This window comes from Chelonia mydas, chromosome 8 (assembly GCF_015237465.2).
Source record: "Chelonia mydas isolate rCheMyd1 chromosome 8, rCheMyd1.pri.v2, whole genome shotgun sequence".
In the NCBI taxonomy this organism is placed as follows: Eukaryota; Metazoa; Chordata; order Testudines; family Cheloniidae; genus Chelonia; species Chelonia mydas.
The window spans coordinates 101,252,340-101,273,485 of record NC_057854.1 but is presented as its reverse complement, the minus strand read 5'-3'; the positions used below and the strand labels follow the sequence as shown (position 1 = coordinate 101,273,485).

Here is a 21,146-nt window from a genome sequence, read left to right as displayed (position 1 = left end):
AACTGCCGCTTTTCACCACTGCAATGCCAGCACGTGGGTTACATACGAAAGCACACGCATGACCCTGCACACACGACACGCGTGCCTCGGGATCCATGCCAGCTCCTGCAGACAATCGTGCAAGCACGCCCTCGCACACTCTCACGGGCAGGCGCACGGCAACACTCAGTCTGCCTCACACCCGCCTCCCCCCAAACCGATGTCGATTTGAAAGCGACGCTCAGGCATTGGCAGCCAAACGACGGCTGGGGGCAGAAAGCAACAAACCTCCCATCATCCCGCCGTGGCTAGCGAGGCTTCAGGAATCACAGTGGGCAGCAGAAAACCAGGCCCCTAACCCCAGCTCTGTGGCCCAGCCACTGAAAGGGATCAAACCGAAAACCCCTTGGGGGATCTGGGCCCAAAGAGCAGAGCAGGAAGCAATATCTCCCTGCAGCCGCTAGGGGCCAGCAAGGACTCAAGAGAATCCTTCAGCGACTCCTACAACCGACTAAAAACAAAGTTTGTGAGCAGCGGCCCATCCCCTAAGGGATTTGATTGGGCTGGAAGGGGGAAGTTTCTGATTGGAGGAGACAGCTGCCACTTAGGCTCCCTTAAGAAGCGGGTCACAGCACCTGGTTCCAGGAAAGCAGGGCTGGGGCTGGGTCAGGTAGGACAGGCTCCCAGAGCGACAGGAGCATCGCCTGGGTTGGGTTCTCGAGGCTGCTTTGGATTTTATTTTTTGGCCCCTCTGGATCTGATCACTAAGGTGAGCCCTGCATTCCCAGCGTGACCCTTCCCTTCTGCAGGTGGGGGGCTTGAGTCACATGAGAAACCCAGCGAGGTTCTGGTCTTTGCCCCTCCTGAGAAGGGCGTGGGGCTGGGGGTACAACCCCCCACCTCTTCTCCGAGAGAGGAGTGGAGACTTGAGGGCCGCTGCAGCTGGGCTGGGAAACTTCCCTTGGACGCTTTGAGCAACAGTCAAAGAGAAATTGATTTGCCTCCGTTTCCTCTTTCTCTCTGCCGCAGAGGGGAGAAGTTGGGGTCTTCCCTAGTGTTTAAAAGCCCCCCTGGAAGGTAACTGAGCAGCCCCCGGGACTTGCTAAAGGGCTCACTGCTGTGTGAGGCACTGGTCTGCCCTAAAGCTTCTCTCTCCGAGGGGGTGAGGACTGCACTAACCCCTGGTGCTGCGCTAATCTCTGATTTCTTTTCAGGAGCAAAGATGGGCTGTTTCAGTTTCCTCAAGGTGATGATGATCTTGTTTAACCTGGCCATATTTGTAAGTACCAGCCGCGTTTCAGGCTGTTTCTCTTCGTCGCCGGGGCTAGATTTCAACGCCAGCAAATGCCCAGAGACTGTGGTGCTGATTATTTTTTTAAAAAAAATGACCCTGCCCTTGTTGCCAAAGCTTTGCTGGCCCCGGGGCACTTCGGGATGAGAGCACTGACTGCCCCTCACGGGGCCTGTTGCAGGTGCTGGGCTGGGACTCTGGCTGGACCAGCTGTTTGCAGTGCGTTCCAGAGCCCCTTTCTCGGTGTGCCCCTTCCTATGAATTCAGGCCAAGTGTGCGTCTGCACAGCGGGCAGGGCGGTGAAGGGCACCTTGTGTGGACGCACTCACGCCGGCTGCACCCTCGCTAGCGAGCATGCCGCAGGGCGGAGGCAGCCCGCTCTGTAGCGTCCGCACAGCTAGCTTTAACGAGTTAACTAGAGTACGGCCGGGAGGCCTGGCTGGGGCTCTCTGAACGCTGGGGGTTGACAGTACTGTTCAACGCTGGGTTTAAGTTTTAAAGGGTCCCAGCCAAGGTGATCCGTTTCAGTCTAGGCTTGCTTGGCAAAATGGCTTGCTCCGAGGCTCTCGGTGGTGTCTGTAGGGCTGTGACGCTGATAGACGGTGTCAGACCTTAAGCGTTCTGATTCTACGCTAGAGCGTATTGCCCTCTGCAACCTCCAGTGGACCAGACCCCCAGGCGATCACCTAAATTAGGCAGCTAGCCGCATAGGAAATGTAAGCTACTTCTCCAGTACGGTCTTCTCCAGGGCGCGGGCGGGCTGTAACCAGCCCCCTTTCCCTAAGAGCCCCACTCCAGAGTTGGCCAGAACAGGACACTCTGCTACGGCCTGTTCCCGGCACCTGGATTCGCTTTGAAGAAGGCCAAGCCGCCAGGATTGCCGGGGGCTATGCCTCCGGACTGAGACTGTCTCTGACGGTCACTGATTGTTCTCCTCCCATGCCGTAGGCAACAATCTCACCCGTGGCATTGAAAGGAGAGCAGGGGGGTTCAGTGACACCAGGATCCATCCAAAAGCTCTTTCTCCTTTGTAACCTGCGTCCAGCCGGGCCACCCCGCTGGTGGAAATCTATCTGGACCCCGGGAGCTCCATCACCGCAGAAGTGTGTTTTATTTTCTCTGTCTCTTTCACTCCCTCGGCACAGTACGAGCCCTCATGGCAGGGATTCTTCCCTTGTGGCCTCTGTGCTTGGCTACTGGCCCTGCCATCAGTGTGGGGGACCCTGGAAAGCCACGGGGATACATGGCAGAACAGCTGCTCAGGGACCAGGGCTGGCGGGGCCCATGCTGGTTTGACAGTTTGTCTGTAGTTTCGCTCTGTTCTGACCCCTCCAACTTGGGGCTCGTTGGTTGCCTCGATTCACAAGGGTGGCAGCCGAGGCTGGCTGGATTAGAACTGCACCGAGTTATACTTGGGGAGGATGAGAAAGCGGGGCTGATGGCCCTGCCCTCTCTTCTTTCCCCCTCCGGCCTCTCCCGGGCGGACTCCCGGGCAGGACAGGAGATGCTCTGCCTCTCTCACTTTGCCAGGTGCGACGTTGTTATTGGGCTGGCCAGAAAGCTTCCATCAACCCCTGCCCTTTTTTTTTTAATGGAAAATTCCCCTTTAATTGAAAATCCAGGGGAAGTGTCTGCTGTCCTGGGGGTCGGGGGCGAGCCATCGGAAAACCCACTCTTTTGTTTTGTCTACGCTTTCAGCAGAGGGGTGGGGTGGGAAGGAATTCCATTCTTTTTCCAGCCAGCTCCGGTTTGTAGCTCTCTCTGCCCTCCACTGGCCCCGAGGATCTACTGGAATCTGCTGCCGTCTTTCCAGTTACTGACTGTTTTTCCCCCCACGTTCCCAGGGGCACCTGGCCATGAATAGCGTCAAGTCCAAATCCTGGCGGGTGGGGCCAGCGGCTCCAAAACCCTGACAGCGTTGAGATGCAATAACAATGGTTCCGTCTCTTTCCCCCCGGCGGGCTGACATGTCTGCTCCTCTCAGGTGGCTCTGCTGTAGGGTTTCTCTGTCCTCCTCTGCTCCGGCTCCAATGAGAAAAGCTCAGTTGTGGGAGTTATAATGGAGGTGACGAGTGACTCCCCGGTGACGTTTCCCCCCCCCCCCGCCCCAAAGGACACGGCTTTGTTCGCCCAGTGGACAAGGCCTCCTGTTCTCGCTCAGCTGGCTTGTGTTCAAAGGCAGAGCTGTCTCTGTGGCTCTGGGGGGGGGACGACGATGGAGCTGCTCGGCCCCTGCAGCGTCCCCCCTGGGGAAGCCGTTCTCCCAGCCAGAGGGAAATAGTTCTCTTCAGTGTGTTTCTCCCCCTGGGCTTGGCTAGGAGACACGGATAGGGAGGCTGGCTGCCTGGGTCCCCGCTAGCCCAATGTGGCTGGAATGATCAGCCCGGGAAAGCTCCTTGGGCTGCGTGATTCTTCCTTTCATCTCCCAACCGCTCTTGCTGCGGCCTTCAGAGACAGGCTGAGGGCCATGTCCCTCTGCACGGACCTTCACAGGGGGAAGCTTGTCTGATCCCCAGGGGCAGTGCCTCTGAATGCGGAAGCGCGGGTGGTCTCCTCCTGGCTTGCGCCAAAGCTGAGGCCGGCCCGACCTCTGCTGAAGCCTGTGGCTAGTCAGGTCCTAAGATAGCTGCAAAACACCGGAGGCTCCAGAACACTTGTTCACTTGGACGCCGATGCGGGGACGGGGGTTCTGCCCTCCCGGCCAGAGACATTGTGCTCCTCCGGGGTGACCTGACCTGCCCTGCCCTGCGGTCTTCTTGGAGATGTCTCTGCTCTGATGGTCCCAGTTCTGAAAGGCTCTGGGAGGAAAACGCAGCCTTCCAAGGGGAGCCGGGCGGGTAGAACACCTAACTGGCTTCAAGACTGAGCTGGATACGTGTATGGAGGGGATGGTGTGGTGGGACTGCCTACAACGGCATGTCGCCGATCTGCGACTGCTAGCAGCAAATATCTCCAGTGGCCGGAGATGGGACTCTAGATGGGGTGGGCTCTGTGTTACTACAGAGAATTCTTTCCCAGGTGTCTGGCTGCTGGGTCTTGCCCACATGCTCAGGGTCTAACCGATCACCATATTTGGGGTTGGGAAAGAATTTCCCCCCTGGTCAGATTGGCAGAGACCCTGGGGTGTTTTCACGTTCCTCTGCAGTATGGGGCCTGGGTCACCTTCAGGTTTAAACTGTTGTCAGTAGTGGATTCTCTGTAACCTGAAGTTTTTAAACCATGATTTGAGGACGTCAGTAACTCAGCCAGAAGTTCGGGATCTATCACAGGAGTGGGTGGGTGAGGTTCTTTGGCCTGCAATGTGCAGGAGGTCAGACTAGATGATTGTGATGGTCCCTTCTGACCTTAGTCTATGAGAAGGAGGAATGGCTTGGGAGGGGCTTTTAGGCAAATGCATCTGAGGGTGTCACTGGAGACTCGGGGAGGAATTTAAATGAGGACAGGGAGGTAGGTAGAAGGATGAGGAGGGGGCGAGATGTTGATGGGGTGTGTGGGGGGGGGAAACTTTGATGGCACACTTGGGTACTGATCACTCTTCCAGGGCCAGGCACTGACTTCAGGCCCTTTCCCTCCAGTGTGAGGGGCCCTTCACCGTGTGTTGTGTGTAATGGCCCCGTCCTAGGCAAGGAGCTGAGTGGAGTGGGTGAGGCTGGTGCAGTGGCCTGGCTCTCCTTCCCACTCTGCCAGCAAAGCATTATTCTTGTATCAGGGTTTATCTGCTCCACCCCGTGCTGGAATGAAAGTACAAAGACCTGTCCAGGAAAGTAGAGGGTTGTAATCTCCTCCGCCAGGGCTGGGAACAGAGCTGGCATTAATCAGAGGAAATGACTGACCCTGGGGTAGAAATCAGGAAGTTCCCAGAGACCCGCATGCCACGTCAGAGCTTTCCTGGGTCTCCCTGTTCCTGAAACCAGGGCTTTGGAGCGGAGCCCGGAGCAGCTCCAGAGCAGTGGAGCTGCAGGTTTTTGCCTGGAGCTGGAGTGGAGCTGGCGCAGAGCTCCAAAGCCCTGCCAGAAACGGCCCTGGCCAGTGACCGAGCAGCTGTTCCCAGCCTAATCAGGGGGTCTCCGAATCTCCCTTGTGCAAAACACAGGGCCCCCAGCCCCGCCTCTGAGCCAAAACAAATCACACTAGCTTCCTTGCCTACTGTGAACCCCTCCCCTGGGCACTTGGGTGAACTGACAACACGATCTGTCTCTATAGAGACCAGTGGTCAGGGCCTCGCCCTGTTAGGGATTGACCGTGTTTCATGGAGAGCTTGTGGTTGCTCTCGGGGAGCTGGATGGCACCGCTATCCATGCTTGCTAACTCACCGGAGATTATCCCCCAAATCAAGGGACCTCTAATCTACTCCAGGAGCCCTTCTCCTGTTTCGCGAAAGGGCCAGCCCTGGGTCATCAGTGCGTGCTGGGGAGAGCAGAGTAACCCCTGAGCTGGAGGGGAAGGAAAGTTACAGTTAGCCATGAGATCAGAACGTTCACAACTAGAAGTGAAAGGAGAAGATGGTCTCGCATATCTAGCTCCTGTCAGTGTCATGTCCCTTAGACCTTTTCCAGCCACCTCTGAAATAATATGCGCCTCTCTCTTGCCTCCTAGCTTGGCGGAGGGACGCTCCTGGGCGTGGGGATCTGGGTCGCCGTGGACGGGAGCTCGTTCTCCAGCATATTTGGCTCCAGCAGCACCTTGCAGTTTGTGAACGTCAGCTACTTCCTTATCGTCATCGGCGCCATCCTGGTTGTGCTCGGCTTCCTGGGATGCTGTGGGGCCCAGAAAGAGAGCAAATGCCTCCTGATCATGGTAAATCTCCAGCTCTGGGCGGCGGGAAGCCGCGCTCGCTCGGTCAGCCTAACCCGCTTGTCCAGCTGCACATGGGGTAGGACGGTGGAAGAAGTGGGCTTTGTACCTCCAGTAGGGAGTTGGGGTCTGTCAGGCCAGTGGCCTGGGTCTGCATTTGCGATCTCAGTCTGCACAAGGGTGGGACACAGCTGCTGCCTTGAAACGGGGTATATTTGATCCCAGGAGGGGAGTGACCCCCTCAAAATCCCATGCTCCATGGCAAGAGACTTGTTTCTTTGGACGAAAGGTTCCCTGCTCGATAGTAAACCCTGTCTTGCCCGAGTCGTGGGAGATCCCCATGGTAACTCTCTCTCGTCCCCTTGGTCGCCTGCTTGTGAACTAGCTTGAAGCCAGCTTGGCTTCTCCCAAGTTTCTCCCCGGGGCTGCACCCAGCCCTGCTAACCACCACAGGACGCTGGCAGCGCTGTGGCCCGCCCCAGCTAGATGGGCCTGGACTCCGTCCCATCTCTGACCTCCGGGTTGTGTCTCCTCCAGTTCTTCTCGATCGTGCTGATCATCTTCATTGCGGAGATCGCTGCTGCGGTGGTGGCATTGGTCTACACGTCCCTCGTAAGTCAGAGGGGGGTGGGAGGGACAGGTCGCTCGGCGGCCTCCTTTCCCTGTTCCTGGCCCGCTCTAGGCCTTGTGCTAAGGGGGATGCCGGAGGAGCGGAGATCGGTCCTCCCTGAGGGGTGGTTACCGTTGACGAACCGCTCCTCGGAGGAGCAGGCGTAACAGTGGGTGCTGAGGGTCTGGCCTCACTCACGGTGTCCGTGGGGCAGGAGGGAAGCTTGCCCTGGGCGGGAATGCCCTACCCCTGGGGCTAGTCCCTCTCGGCAATTAATTCCTCCGTCCTGCACGGAAAACAGCCTGCCACCCAGTCGCAAGGCCTGGTGCAACGCAGCCCTGTGTGGGTGGGGGGCAAGGCTGCCCAGTGTTGGGGGGGAGTTGAGGGGCTCGGGGGTGGGGGGGTGTGGATTTAGTCTATTCAACCCCCCCCATCCCCTGCAGCGTCAGTAGTATGCACACTGCAGCGTCAGTCCTGGGAAGTGAAACGGAGGCGGAAGAGCGAACGCTGCAGGCGATGGCAAAGCAGATGACAGCTCCAGCCCACTCTCCGTGGCAGCAATCCTGAGCTGCGGGCAGGAACGTCCCATGCCACAGGCCCGGGTGGTGTCAGACCCGCTCGGGGACGGTCGTTCCTGTTCTCACTTCCTGCTTCCGGACCTCTGGCGTCTTACGTAACCGGGGAACTCTTCAGCCTGCCACACAGCGAGCCCGTTGCTGGAGAAAGGGGCCAGCACAACAAACTCCCCCTGCTTGCCCACCTGCCTGGCATAGCCATGGCAGCTCCCCTCCCACCTGTAGTGGGTTGCCGGCGTACCTGGACGCTGGCCTGTAGGGACGCCAGGATTCTCCAAGAACCCCTTGGCCTCTCCCCGTGTGCGCGCCAGGCCGTTGGTCTGATGCCCGCTGTGATGGCATCTAACTCTCTTCTAGGCGGAGAACATCCTACAAACAACAGTGACTCCCACACTGAAGAATCAGTACGGGAAGGTTACTGAAGTCACGCAGGTCTGGAACGTCACCATGTCTCAGGTGAGCCGGCCTGCGCGGGCCCGTCGCTCAGCTCAGGGGCGTCTCTGATTAGAGATTGAGGGGGGCCTTCCGGGGATGGGGCAACAGACTTTAAAATTCAAATGCGCATGGGGCACAAGGGTCCGGAACCCACCTCGCTCCTCTCTGCGGTACCACACCGCGCCGCCCGTTGGGCAGCCGTGGCCCCTGGCACAAAGCGCACAAGGCTGCGGGTGCCTCTGAGAAGTTGTGGTCGTCAAAGGCCCCGCGGCTCTTCTCTCAAGAGTCGGGGCTGGACCCCGGATCCTGGCCCAGCTCCAACTTGGGGAGTGACATTCTGCCTTCCTCCCGGTTTCGGCTGGATGCATAATCCCTTATTGCTTCCAATCCTGTCCTACCTGGCTGTACCGTGCTGCGGCTGCCCCCTCGCCCCAGACGGCTTCATCCGCTGCTGCGGGGCAGAGACAGCCCCCTACGTTAACCGGTTTGTAATCTGGCTGCGGAGCGTTTTGAGGTCTCCGGTTGGGATATGATGGAGGGTGTTGGGCACGTTCTGTTCCTTGCTCTCACTCCTCTTCCTCCTCCTGCCAGGTGAAATGCTGCGGCTTGACGAACTACACAGACTTCACTGACTCTTACTACTACAAGGAACACGGCAACACGTACCCACCGTTCTGCTGCAACTCCACCAACGCCCCGTGCACCGAGACAGAAGCACGTAACAGCAACCGCCCGGTATGGAGATGCAACAGCTTTGCCTTATGGCTGCGGGAGCCCACACTGCCAGAAGGGCGTGGGTTTTGCTGTGGAAACTGGGCCACTGTCCCTCTCTGACATCTGCTCTTGGAATGTCTGGGGATGTCCCCTTCCCATCGGAGAGGGAGGTGGGACTAGTTTGTGAATCACAGAAGTTTGGCGTAAGGCAGAGGAGGAGCAGGTTTGCACTGCACTGGGGGACTGAGCTTATCTTCGGTTCCCATCTCTTGCGCTGCAACCGTGGCCAAGTCACTTGCCCCCTCTACATCTCTTCCCTACCTGTAAGTGTGGGGATGAGGACACGTCTTGTGAAAGGCTTGGAGGCCTGTAGGTGGTATACATGAGCAAGGCTGACCCTGCAGATGACTCTGGCCTGGTCTAGGGGATTTTGTCTAGATTCTAATAGGAATCGTCCCTGAGTTATTCTCTTTATACAAAAGTTCTTTAGACACTTGACCGAAAAATCATAGGGTCATGGAAGACCTCACCGGGGATGGGTGGGAGGGAGTTGTGTGTAGAAGCAACAGTCCAGGCCATTACGAATGCACTCGGAGTACAAATGTATTTAATGTGCATATCACATTGATCCAGCAACGAGGCCCAAATCTCCTCCAAAGCCGAGTCCCCTTTCAAACCATCACATGCACACAATATATGGCATTCAAACCTAGGGCTGTTTGACCCTCTTAGTGACTGTGTTAGTAACTAGACTCTATAGCTCACGTGAAACAAAAGTAGCTGACCCAGCACTATTCGGTATAGTCATGTAGGACCTACATATCCTACTTAACCCACTGCATGAGCTCTGACCTTTCTGCTTAGAGTTATTCTCCGCTGCGGAACAGAGCCGGTGTTGCGATTACCTTCCCGTGCATTTCTGGACATCTAGTGGAAGTGGCCAAGACTGGGTGCTTTTAATTTGGGAGTGGGAGCGTGTGTGGGGGGGAGGCTGTGCCCAAATCAAGACCCCTCAAAGCGGCTTGACTTCCTGAATCCTGTTAATATTGGGGTCCTCCTGGGTGTTTCTAGTTAGGCACCCAAAAATCATCAACTCCTCTCAGCTGGGAAGCTGAACTGAGCCTTACTGATCCCTGAAGTGCCCGTTTACTACGGGTGTCCTGCTTGGTATATACCGCCAGGGCACAGCCAGGCGCACTCCTGCCCTTCTCAGCCAACAGAGTCAGCGCTCGCCATGGGACTCCCTTCAGAAGCTCTCAGCAGGTCGCTCGGTGCCAGCAAACCCGCAGAGCACCAGGGGGACTAGAGGGCTAGCTGCGTCCTTCAGCTGACGGGGCATTCAGCCGCCTTGCTCCAACCAGCTTCCGTTGCGTGCTTGGCCCCGGTTCTTTCTAACCGTGCTGGTTTCCATTTCCCCCTAGGGTTGCTTCGAGCAGCTGCTGAGCGACATTCGCAAGAACGCGGGCGTGGTGGGGGGCGTGGCGGTTGGGATCTGTGCGTTAGAGGTAAGTCCCCCAGCTGGCTCCTGGCTGCAGAAACTGGGCGGGGACGTAGGTCTGCACAGCTGCCGTCCCCCTGCCTCCCCTCCACTGCCCCAGACAAAGGGCCCGCCCAGCAGGGGAGAGGGTAGAGTCGCTCCTGAACTGCGAGGGTGCCCACTGACCACCTCTGAGCTCTCCTCCTCCCGGGCTGCAGGCTCAGGCTCGTTTCCTCTGCTCCCGGGGTGCCCAGCCCAGCCACGCTGTCCGAGCAGCTGTGACCACCAATGGCTCCAACCCCCGCCCGGGCCCCCCGGAGCCTGGCGCTTGAGTGGGGATCAGGGATGGGGAGCCACAAAACAAGAGGAGGCGGGGAGGCCAGGGGATAGAAGGGACAGAAATAAAGGTGGCAACACCTACTTGAGGACATGGCACAAGGGCGCTCGCCCACTGCAGCGGGAGCCGCTCAGCCGGGGCGGATGGGAACCACCGAGGCAGCCTGACATCTAGTCTCGACCCTCAGCCTGTGCCCGGCCTTGACCCTCCGGGCCCGCTTCCCAAACCGACCCCGGCGTTCGTGTGGGGGAAGCAACAGGAGAGGGAGGACGATGGCGGCTGGGTGGCAGAGCCGCACCATCTTGGCCGTTCCCACAGATCGAACCCGGGACCTCTAGATACAAAAGCTTGAGTTAAAGGGCCAGGCTGGCCATCGGAGAGCCACCACAGACCCTCTCCTCTGTAGACTGGGGCACAAGACACGCTGACCAGTGGGTTACAGTTGCATGAGGTAGAGGATGCATCTAGCCAATGTGGAGAAAGAAGAAAAGGCCTCCCTGGGCAGCAGGAGATAGTAAACCCACTTACCTCTCTTTAGATTGCATCCATGGTGGTGTCCATGTACCTGTACTGCCAGCTGGATAAGAAGTGAGGCCTGAAGAAGGCAGCGAGTCCTTTTCCCCTGGGCGGAAGAGGACGAACGATACGTTCTTGCCTCATTTTCTATTTTGAGAATCAAACATTTCTTGGGCCCAACACACTCTCTGTCCTATGCACTGTGATTAGTTTTTAAATGATCTCCTGAGCTGACAGCCGTAGAGTGTGTGTTTGTGTGTGTATATATCTCTCTCTCTCTATATATATATTAGCTAGAGTGACGTATCGATAACGTGTACATACAAACACTTCCGAAGTGGAAAGAGCTTCTGTTTCACCCCGGAGCTACTGTGCCAAAGGCTGAAGGGGCTACAGATGCTGCTCTGTCCCCTCCGTGGCCTATGTGATCCTAGCTAGCTGTGGGGCGATCTTGCTAGGAGATGACCATCCCAGACTGCTGCTCGTGCTAGTCTTCCCAGCCCTCCTTGTTCACGAGACCCTTTGGCCCAGTCTCTAGTGCACAGAACTAGATTCTAACCCGTGATCAGCTGGTGTGAACCAAGAGTCTTCCAGTGACTATGAGGAAGCTACCGCTAACTGGCAGAAGAGTCTAGATTAGTGGAGAAGGCTTAGACCTCATGGGGTGGGAGAGAACATCCAGCCAAGCTAAGACGGGCCATCACTTCCTTCTTGCTTTAAGCGTGTAGGCCAGAGGGAAAGGGCCTCGGGCTGCTCTGGCCTTGACTTTTTCCTTGTCTCTCTCCCTTCAACTCTCTCCCGGGCCACCCTCATCTCGTCAGCTTCTACACCCTCCCGCTTGAAGGCCTGGGGCTGGGTTAGATGGCACAATGCCATGCAGGGAGCTTGCCGGGGAGCCCCGGCAGACTGAGTCTGTCCTGTATATTTTTACACTGTGAAGAACTCCCCCCCCCCATTAATTTATAATCTCAAGTGTAAATTATTTTCTGAATGTGGAATGAAGGTTTGTGCACAAGATGTTCCAATAAACTCTTTGAACCAAGGACTTGAGCGCGGAGTGCTGTCGTGCTGCATCAACTCTCCAGTCTCGGTACTTTGCTGGGCCTATCACCATGGTATCTGTGCACTTCTCAACCTTTACTGTATTTCTCCTCCCTCTTATCCCCCTTGAACAGCTGGGGAAACTGAGGCATGGAGCCATCAAGTGAGTTGCCTAAGCTCATGGAGGAAATCTGTGGCAGAGCAGGGGCTCCCACCGCCTAAGGCTTAGGCAAATGTCCTAGTGACTTGGCCATCCTTCCTGTTTGCATGCCAGCTGTCCACTCTCCTGTGCGTCTGTAGGAGCCCGGGGGAAACCAATAAGCCAGGCCTGACTACTACTGCTGTTAGCCCCTACAGGCGCCCTGTTGTGCTAGGCATTGTACTAGCCCGTCCTAAGCTCCAGTCAGGGGCTCTCTTTCAATTAGCCGTGCAGTGAGGCAAAGGGGTGTGTCCTAGACAAACAGGGGACAGGTGGCTGCAGACCAGCTGGGCAGACACCGTGCAAAGTCAGACTCATGCTCCTCTGATGAGCGGCAATACACGCCATCGCAGGCCCTCGGGAAGGGGTGGTGTGTGGGGAAAAGTGGGGTGGCAGAGGCAACTGCCCCCCACCCCAGTAAAGTGAGAGACTCACAACCCAGGAAGATGGTGAGGCCTCATCTGGAGTACTGTGTCCAGTTTTGGGCCCCACACTACAAGAAGGATGTGGAAAAATTGGAAAGCGTCCAGCGGAGGACAACAAAAATGATTAGGGGGCTGGAACACATGAGTTATGAGGAGAGGCTGAGGGAACTGGGATTGTTTAGTCTGCGGAAGAGAAGAATGAGGGGGAATTTGATAGCTGCTTTCAACTACCTGAAAGGGGGTTCCAAAGAGGATGGATCTAGACTGTTCTCAGTGGTGGCAGATGACTGAACAAGGATCAATGGTCTCAAGTTGCAGGGGAGAGGTTGAGGTTGGATATTAGGAAACGCTATTTCACTAGGAGGGTGGTGAAACACTGGAATGCGTTACCTAGGGAGGTGGTAGAATCTCCTTCCTTAGAAGTTTTTAAGGTCAGGCTTGACAAAGCCCTGGCTGGGATGGTTTCGTTGGGGATTGGTCCTGCTTTGAGCAGGGGGTTGGAGTAGATGACCTCCTGAGGTCCCTCCAACCCTGATCTTCTAGGATTCTCTGATCACAGCTGCTGTGGGAGCTGGAAGGACAGGCTGGTGTGCCATGGGTCCGTGGAAGCAGGGGTGAAAGTGTGATGGTGCTGTGGGAAGCAGAGGGCAGGCCGGGGGGCACTGGCAGATCAGAGGGGCAGATCAAATTGCTAGGGGCGCGAAGGGCCTTCAAGGGGAGGGCGAAAGCTCGGGCTTCCCAGATGCGGTTTAACGCCTTCACTCCGGCCGCACGGTTCAATTCTGGTGCGGTGCCTGCTCTGGCCTCACCCGTGTTTCAAAGCAAAGAGGGCGGCAGGCAAGCCCGGCTTTCACAACAGCCTCCGCCTCCGACGCAGGGCAGGGGCATGAGCCTGCATGCACGTTCCCCACAAAGCAATGGCCCGTTTTGCCTTGCAAATTCCCTCCCTCGGGCTGTTTTGGTTAAGGCAGTAGTGGAAACCTCAGTGCCCATCCACTTCTGGCACCTACGGCCAGCTGGGAGATCGGGGGAGGGGGTCGTATAAACAGTTGGGGGCTGGAACACGCTTGGCCCAGCCACTGAAATACTGGGTTGAAGCCAAATGCTGTAGGGGCGCCAAGGATCAGACTGCCAATGCACCCTTCACCCCAGCTCCTTCCCTGCATGCGGGCCGAAAACAGGGCACCTGGCGGCTTGGGAGATGGCCAGGCAGCTGATCGGAGCTCGGGTGCCATTGGTCGCCACCCAAGAGCCCCGTCCGGGGCTCATGCAGCCTGGGATTTAAATGCCACTAGATGGACGTGACCACTAGACAATAGGCAGCCAATAGAGACCAGAGCTGGACGCGGGGGGTGGGGTGGGGAGTCCGTGGGCTGCAGCTGTCCTGGAGGAGGGGTGGTTTGCTTGGCTAACCCCTACTAAACCCCGGCATCTAAGCACCTCGCTTTGTGTGTAGCTGACCACGCCTTGAAGAGCACCCGGCTCCTGCTGGCAGGGACTTTGCTCTTAACCCTCTCTAAGCCATGGCTATCGTGAGAGCTATTTATGTTTATTTAGGGGATAGAGCACCAGGCTGGGAACCAGGAGATCTGGGTTCTATTCCTGGCTCGGCCACTGGCCTGCTGCGTGAAGTTGGGCAAGTCCCTTCACCACCCTGCGCCTCAGTTTCCCCATCTGTAAAATGAGGCTCATGATACTGCCCTCCTTTGTAAAGTGCTTTGAGATCTCCTGGTGAAAAGCACCATTAGAAGAGCTGGGTATTATTACTGAGTAAGACTCGCCTGGTTTTTTAGAGCTACTGTGTGCTCTTATGACAGGTTTCAGAGTAGCAGCCGTATTAGTCTGTATTCGCAAAAAGAAAAGGAGTACTTGTGGCACCAATTTGGTTAGTCTCTAAGGTGCCACAAGTACTCCTTTTCTTTTTTGTGTGCTCTTAGCCTCCCCTGGCTTCAAAGGGTTAATGAGACCCCAGGGAGTTCAGCACCGCTGGGGAATCAAGCCTCTTCTGTTTAGATACCATCACCTTACGCTCCCAGGTGTGAACGTTCTGCTGTCTGTTGTGAGCACAAGATTCCCCGAGGGCTTGGCCAAGCATAAATCAATCCGTCTGGGCATTAGTGAGAGCGGCAGTCGATCACACCAGCATTTCAGGCGTTAACTAAGGCCAGCGCCTGCTAAGAGGGAGGGAGGTGAGCGAAAGCCAGAGTTTGCACTTCTCTTATCTGGCTGAAATGTTTTATCTCACACCAGTAAACTCATCCAGCTATGGCTGATATACACAGAGGCAAATTCTAGCCTGTTCTTTATCTTTATAGTCAGGAAAGAGAGATGACACAAGCCATCTACTGCGTTTATCTCGATGAGATGCAAATAAGCTCATTGCTCTTATTCTAAAGAGGGCACTTTGGTGCTGAAGCTGGGGAGGAGCAGCAGGGATTGTGTACAGCCCCCTAGCACAACGGGGTCCTGATCTCAGGTGCGATACAAAGAACCGGAGCAGGTTGGAAAAGTCCCAACAAAACCGGTTTTCCTCCGAATTCACCGATTTGGCTAAAGGGAACGTCCCGCGGAGATGGTTCGATTTTGATGACGCTCCTCACAGAAAGCAGGCAGGATTCTGACGCAGCCTGGCAGCTTTCAAAACCTGCCTTGCCCGCCCGGCTCCTTGGCACCTGCCTGGCAGGCTGCTGTGGGACCCAGACTTCCAGGGTCTGTAGCCCAGCTGCACTGGCCTGGAGCCATGGACCACAGGGCGCTTCCAGGAGCCACATCCCTGAAGCAGCCGGCCGCTTGCACAGCCCTAGAGCTGGGGTCCCCAGGGCTTTCATGGAGCATTCTGAAATATTGGGTTGGGGGTGGGGGGGTCATTCTGAATCGGAATCAAACCAAATTTCCAATGATCAAAATGCTCCACGGAAGAGAGTTCCCTTTCTCTTTCCAGGTGATGGGGATGGTGCATTCCGCGCTCCCAGTAGCTCCTGGCTGTGGATGGGCATCTGCCTCCCTTCACAACATAACGATGCTGTGGCAACACAAGATTTCATTGCTGCGAGCTGGCATGGGCGTGGGGCGGGGGGGCACCGAGCTATCGGCTCCCTGGGCGAAAGGAAAATCCGTGCCAGCCTCTGCTCAGAAGGTGAGGCATAAGATTCTGACCCCTGGGACGGGGCGGTGTGCATACCAGCTAGCCCAGATGCCACACATCCACCACCCTAACACTTACTGCGAGGGGGAGGGATTTATTAAGAGGGCGTGTGGGCTCCCCGGTCCATTTTCCTACAGGGGCAGATCTTGGGTTAAAGCCATGGAAGGGAAGTACAGCATCTAGGCTTCTAGTCCCGGTTTTGCCACTGACCCGTTATACGACCATGGCAGCAAGCTGGGAAAGGAAGCGGACGGGGCATCAGAACGGCACCCTCTGGGCCACGGAAGAAACGATGGAGCTATTGGGCTTCTGCACCTAGCATTGGCCTTGAATTCCCGGCGAGCGCTACTGTAACCCACACGCCTCGTGGGTGGGGTGCTCTGACCCATCTAGTGACGCTGAGACCACAGAGAAAGAGATTAATGAGTCTGCTCTAGAGCCTTAGCTAAGAGCCAGTTGGCTTTTCGCTCATTCAGTAGAGGCTCATGCACTAAGCTCCAGAGGCCCCAGGTTCGATCCCACCTGCCGACGACCGGGGTCTGTCAGTGTTACACTACAACTGGGCAAAGATGTCCCAGAAGAGCAGTTTCCCAAAGGGAAAATGCTGATTTGGCAAAATGAAAACATGCCAACGCTTTCGCTGGAAATTATCTACACGTCTTGTTTCACCTTTATTGTTTTGACTCAATAATATTATTATTGGAATATAATTAATTAATATCACTGTTGAAAGAAAGCCTTTTGACTTTACAATACTTAGCTCCTCTATGGCGCAACTCAACAGTAGATCTCAGAGGGCTTTACAGAGGGGCATTACCCCCATTTTGCTGATGGGGAAACTGAGGCACAGGACGGTGAGGTGACTTGCCCAAGGTTGGGAATAGAACCCGCATCTCCTGAGTCCCAGCCCAGTGCTGTAGCATTTCTGGAATCTTTCCTTACCCGACGATTCTGAGCTTTCAACTTTTCATCCCGATGAGGGGATCAAAATCAGTTTTAAAATGGCAGAGTTTTCCTTGCGTGACGGAAAGCTCGGGTTTCGAGTGGCTCTAGCTCAGCGCAATGGGCAGGCCGAGGCGAGGTGTGGCGGGAGGCCAGGGACCCAGAGTTACTCATTAGTGGCAGAGTGGGCGGTTGGAATGCGAGCAGTCTCGATTCAGACCTGTTTGGCTTGGGTTGTTGCTCAGCTTCAGCGAGGTGTGTCCTGACACTGCCTATTGCATTGTTCTAGCAACGTGCCATTGTACAGTACAGTACAGGGTCCGCTGTGCTGCGGAGAACTGATCCTTGCAGTGGGACAGCGAGTACTGACCCGCTCGCCCGGAAATCCTCCTGTGCAGGGAGCTAGGGGGCTGCTAACCAGAACAGGGAGACCAGCCTGCACTTGGGAGCAGTACACACAGCCCACAGCACTCCTGAAAGAGTTAATCCAGTCTCAGAAGCTGCCAGGTGATAGGGGCCTGCCCTCGGGCTAGGTTCCGCCAGTGAGAGTTTGGGTGGAGGAGGTAACAATATTCAGCAGGAAGAGTGAGGGAGGGAGTGTATTTTCCTCTTTGTGATGTGCAGCCCCGAGCGCACCGTTAGCACAGCAAACAGCAGCTGCTGGCATTTGACCAGCTGAGTGTGTCGCCACTACGAATCCCAGAGGGGGACAGTGGGGGTCTTAGACAAGGCAGAACGTTCCTGCTCCCGCAGCTGACGTCAGCTGAACTAATAACTCCTAGCTGTTATCTGGCACTTTTCATCAGCAGATCTCGAAGCAGTTTACAACAGAGATCAGGATCATTATCCCCATATTACAGATGGGGAATTGAGGCATGGGGCAGTAAAGCAACATGCCCAAGCAGGGACTAGAGATTAGGGTTCCCAAGTCCCAGGCCAGTTTGCTGTCCGCTAGTTCACACCACTTCAAGGAGCTGAGCTGCTACATGGACAAGACAAAGTGTTGGAGGGGAAACTGAGGCACAGAGCAGGGAAGCAACTTGCCCAACATTAGCTCTGTTAAAGGGTCACGTTTCCAGTTAGAAAAATCACATCTGCTTTGAGATGTGAGCTAAACTCACAGAGCTAAACTTCACACCAGATGTGCAATTCCTAACTGAGAATGTCCATACCACTGAGGCTAAGGAAGGGCAAATCAAGGAAGAAACAAACCCATCCACCACCCAAATCTCCAGCTAATGATTACTTTGCTTCTTTCACCTACCCCCTGTGTCTCTGCACTTCCTGGTCTTGGTGAGCAGCAAAAGAGGAAACCAGCGAGAGGCCGTTTTTTGCAGCATTCACCAGTTTGACATTTATAGCCAGATAGTTCAGAGCAGAACATCTGACTCTGTAGATGTTACAGGAATATGCAGATCTGGGGATGGAGCTCAAGCTATGTCTACACAATAGTAATGGCATGTGTTCTACAGGGCCTTTATCCAAGGGTCTCAAAGCACCCAAAGTTAACACCCATCTGATGTAGGCATCTTCGTCTCTATTTTAAAAGAGCAAACCATAGAAGTGTTGGACTGGAAGGGACTTGAGACGTCATCCAGTCCAGCTCCCTGCACTGTGGCAGGAACGCAGAAACCTAGACCATCCCCGAGAGGTGTTTGTCCAACCGCTTCTTAAAAACCTCCAGTGACGGGGATTCCAACCTCCCTTGGTAGCCTGTTCCAGAGCTTAACCACCCTGAGAGTTAGAAAGTTTTCCTAACATCTAACCCAAATCTCCCTAGGTACAGAAGCCCATTGCTTCTTGTCCTGCTTTCAGTGGACATGGAGAAATATTGATCACCTGCCTCTTTATAACAGCCCTTAACATGTTTGAAGACTGTTTTCAGGTCCCCCCTCAGTCTTCTGTTCTCAAGACGACATGTGTCCAGTCTTTTCAACCTTTCCCCATAGGTCAGCTTTTCTAAATCTTTGATCACTTTTGTTGCGCTCCTGTGGACTCTGTCCAATCTGCCTGTGTCTTTCCTGTGTGTGGCCCCCAAAAATTGCACACAGAACTCCAGCTGAGGCCTCGCCAGTGCCAAGTAGATTGGGACAATTACCCCCCGTGTTTTACACACAACACAACTGTTAATACACCCCAGGGTGATATTAGCCTTTTTCGCAACTGCTTTGCATTGTTGACTCATAAAGAGCTGGGTCTTGTGGCTACAGCGCTGGACCACACCTCTGCTGAGCTGCGTTCAAGTCTCATCACTTACTCACTCTGGTCCAGGTGGTCAAAGATATTTAAGCACCTAACTCATGGTGATTTCAAATAGCTTTGAGGCTCTGGGTCTCTGCCTCAGTTCTCCCGCCCTAAAAGACCACAGTCCATTCAAAGCGGGACTAGCCAAAGTCCTGGAGAATGGACTGTAGACAACAACGGATATACGAATGGATCCAAACAGGTGTTTCCTAACCCTACCATCTATGACTGCATGAAACAGATTTGCTAGGAGGTAGCTCATCATGGAGGATCTTTCTGGAGCCCCCCATATGTGCCCAACTCTTGTGATTTTATCACAAGTCTCACGATAGTTGGTGTTTTGTTCTTAAAGCCCCAGCTTCTAGAGGCAAGAGATTACACGGGACTCATGATGTTGCGCTCCATATGTTTCATGGAAATATGCTAATGAGTGTAAATATAACTTAACTGAAATATGTTTTGTGCAAAAGGTCTCTTGTAAGGTATCATTACAAAGCTTATAATCTACTCAGTGTGGTCATCCTATTTGTCTAAATGTATAATTCTTGTATCTGAAACTAGAAATATAACTCTGAGGTCGTACTGTAATTATGCAAAGTGTGGGCCATTAATGGTGGTTTGGAATCTTGATGGCTCCCATTAACCAGGACAATTGGTTGTAAATGTCTCTGTTTACTTGTAAGCCTTCCTGTATCCCTGTGTGCCAGCAAGTGGGTAATGAAGTTTTACAGTGACATGTCACCTGAACAGAAATCCATCTTTAACCTGGTGCTTTTCCATTTAGAAGAAGGGGTGGGAACCCAGAGGGAGAGACAAAGGATTCCCGCCTCGTGCCAAAGATATAAAAGGGGGTGGAACAGAACAAAGGGGGCTGCCAGTCATGAGAAATCCCAGAGTTACCACCTGAGCTGGAACTAACAAGGATTGCACCAGGGGAAAGGATTGGGCCCAGACTAGGAAGAAGTCTAGTCTGTGAAAGAAGCTTATTGGAACATCTCTAAGGGTGAGATTTACTTGTATTCAGTTTTGTAATGTATTAGGCTTAGACTTGTGTGTTTTGTTTTATTTTGCTTGGTAACTTACTTTGTTCTGTCTGTTATTACTTGAAACCACTTAAATCCTACTTTTTACACTTAATAAAATCACTTTTGTTTATTAATTGACCAGAGTAAGTGTTATAGAGAGCAGACAATTTAGGAGTTTACGCTGTATAAGCTTTATACAGAGTAAAATGGATTTATTTGGGGTTTGGATCACATTGGGAACTGGATGTCTGGGTGCTGGAGACAGGAGTACTTGCTGAGCAGTTTTTGGTTAATGTCTGCAGCTTTGGGGGTGTGGTCCAGACCTGGGTCTGTGTGGCAGCAGGCTGGCGTGTCTGGCTCAACAAGGCAGGGTTCTGGAGTCCCAAGCTGGCGGGGAAAACGGGCTCAGAGGTAAATTCAGCACATCAGGTGACAGTCCCAAGGGGGTCTCTGTGACTGAACCTGTCACACTCCTAACCCCATCAAAGAGAGACAGCCAACTACTGTGCCAAGGGCTTGTAAGAAAGTCAAATGAACGGTGCCAGGCCTAAGCAGCCACCACCTTGGCCAACACCTTGAACCAGGGACCTCCAAGGTAGAAGCATGAGCTGCTACAGCTTAAGCAAGGAAGGGCAGTAAGAGACTCATAACCCCTGCAGATCAGGCACAGAGAAAGATCTACAGCCTCCTCCCACCAGATTACATATGCACTTTTGCATGTGCCCCCTTTGGAGTAGGAGTGGTGTGTGTGTGGGTTTGTGCAACTCCTACTGTTGCACGTGCCCATGGGTGTTTTGTGCATGTAACTCAGATCTGTGCAAAAAATCACATGCACGCTTTTGTGTGTGCATTTTCTAAAGCGTGGGCCTACCTGCCCAGGTCTCCACCTCCTCGCTACACGAAGCCTTGCTTTGCTTCTTCGCCCCGCATGACCATCACAGACACACCCCAGAGGCATCAGATCAAAGGTGGGGACAGCAAGGCCCTGATAGGCTCTTTATGAAGAGCCAGGTGACTTTTCTTTCGAATGGCTGGTTAACCACACCTGCTGGCGGCCCCTGTGAATGCCAAGGTACCCCAGACAATTCTCAGCACGGCGTGCAGCCGACTTTAGCACAGTCACTGCAGGCTTTCCCCACCCTCTGGCAGCTGCCCCAGCCACACCCCAGAGAGTTCTCTTGGAATAGGCTGATGAGGATCGTGGTTCCCATAGTGTCTTGGGCCGGATGTCATAAGCAGCGAAGGAGACTGAGACAAAGACAATAGAAACCTGGTTTTGTGCCCGGCTCTGTGACATGGGAGCGGTGAGAAGCAGGAGGGAAACACATCAGGGTAAGATCAAACAGAGAGACACAGGGGGGCTGAGTGACAGAAGGGATCCAAAAAGAAAAGGAGGA

General features: G+C 54.5%; 1 protein-coding gene across 2 annotated transcripts; it reads left to right on the top strand.

The window, feature by feature from the left end:
- Positions 1 to 526: 526 nt before the first annotated feature.
- TSPAN1 (tetraspanin 1) lies at positions 527 to 11,773 on the top strand. Of its 2 annotated transcripts, none has more exons than XM_037907505.2 (8): positions 527 to 748; positions 1,194 to 1,258; positions 5,867 to 6,067; positions 6,602 to 6,676; positions 7,607 to 7,705; positions 8,276 to 8,419; positions 9,820 to 9,903; positions 10,751 to 11,773. In XM_037907505.2, the coding sequence occupies exons 2-8, from the start codon at positions 1,202 to 1,204 to the stop codon at positions 10,802 to 10,804; spliced, it is 714 nt and encodes a 237-aa protein (XP_037763433.1). In that variant the 5' UTR covers positions 527 to 748; positions 1,194 to 1,201; the 3' UTR covers positions 10,805 to 11,773. The 2 variants fall into 2 exon arrangements, with proteins under 2 accessions (XP_037763433.1, XP_043376939.1); XM_043521004.1 differs by lacking the exon at positions 527 to 748 and adding an exon at positions 886 to 1,056.
- Positions 11,774 to 21,146: the final 9,373 nt, after the last annotated feature.

Excerpts from the sequence above, each read along its gene's own strand:
- TSPAN1 (XM_037907505.2), top strand. The coding sequence starts at position 1,202 with ATGGGCTGTTTCAGTTTCCTCAAGGTGATGATGATCTTGTTTAACCTG. Across the intron at positions 6,068-6,601 it reads GCAAATGCCTCCTGATCATG|TTCTTCTCGATCGTGCTGAT; the intron begins GTAAATCTCCAG and ends TGTCTCCTCCAG. Across the intron at positions 8,420-9,819 it reads CACGTAACAGCAACCGCCCG|GGTTGCTTCGAGCAGCTGCT; the intron begins GTATGGAGATGC and ends ATTTCCCCCTAG.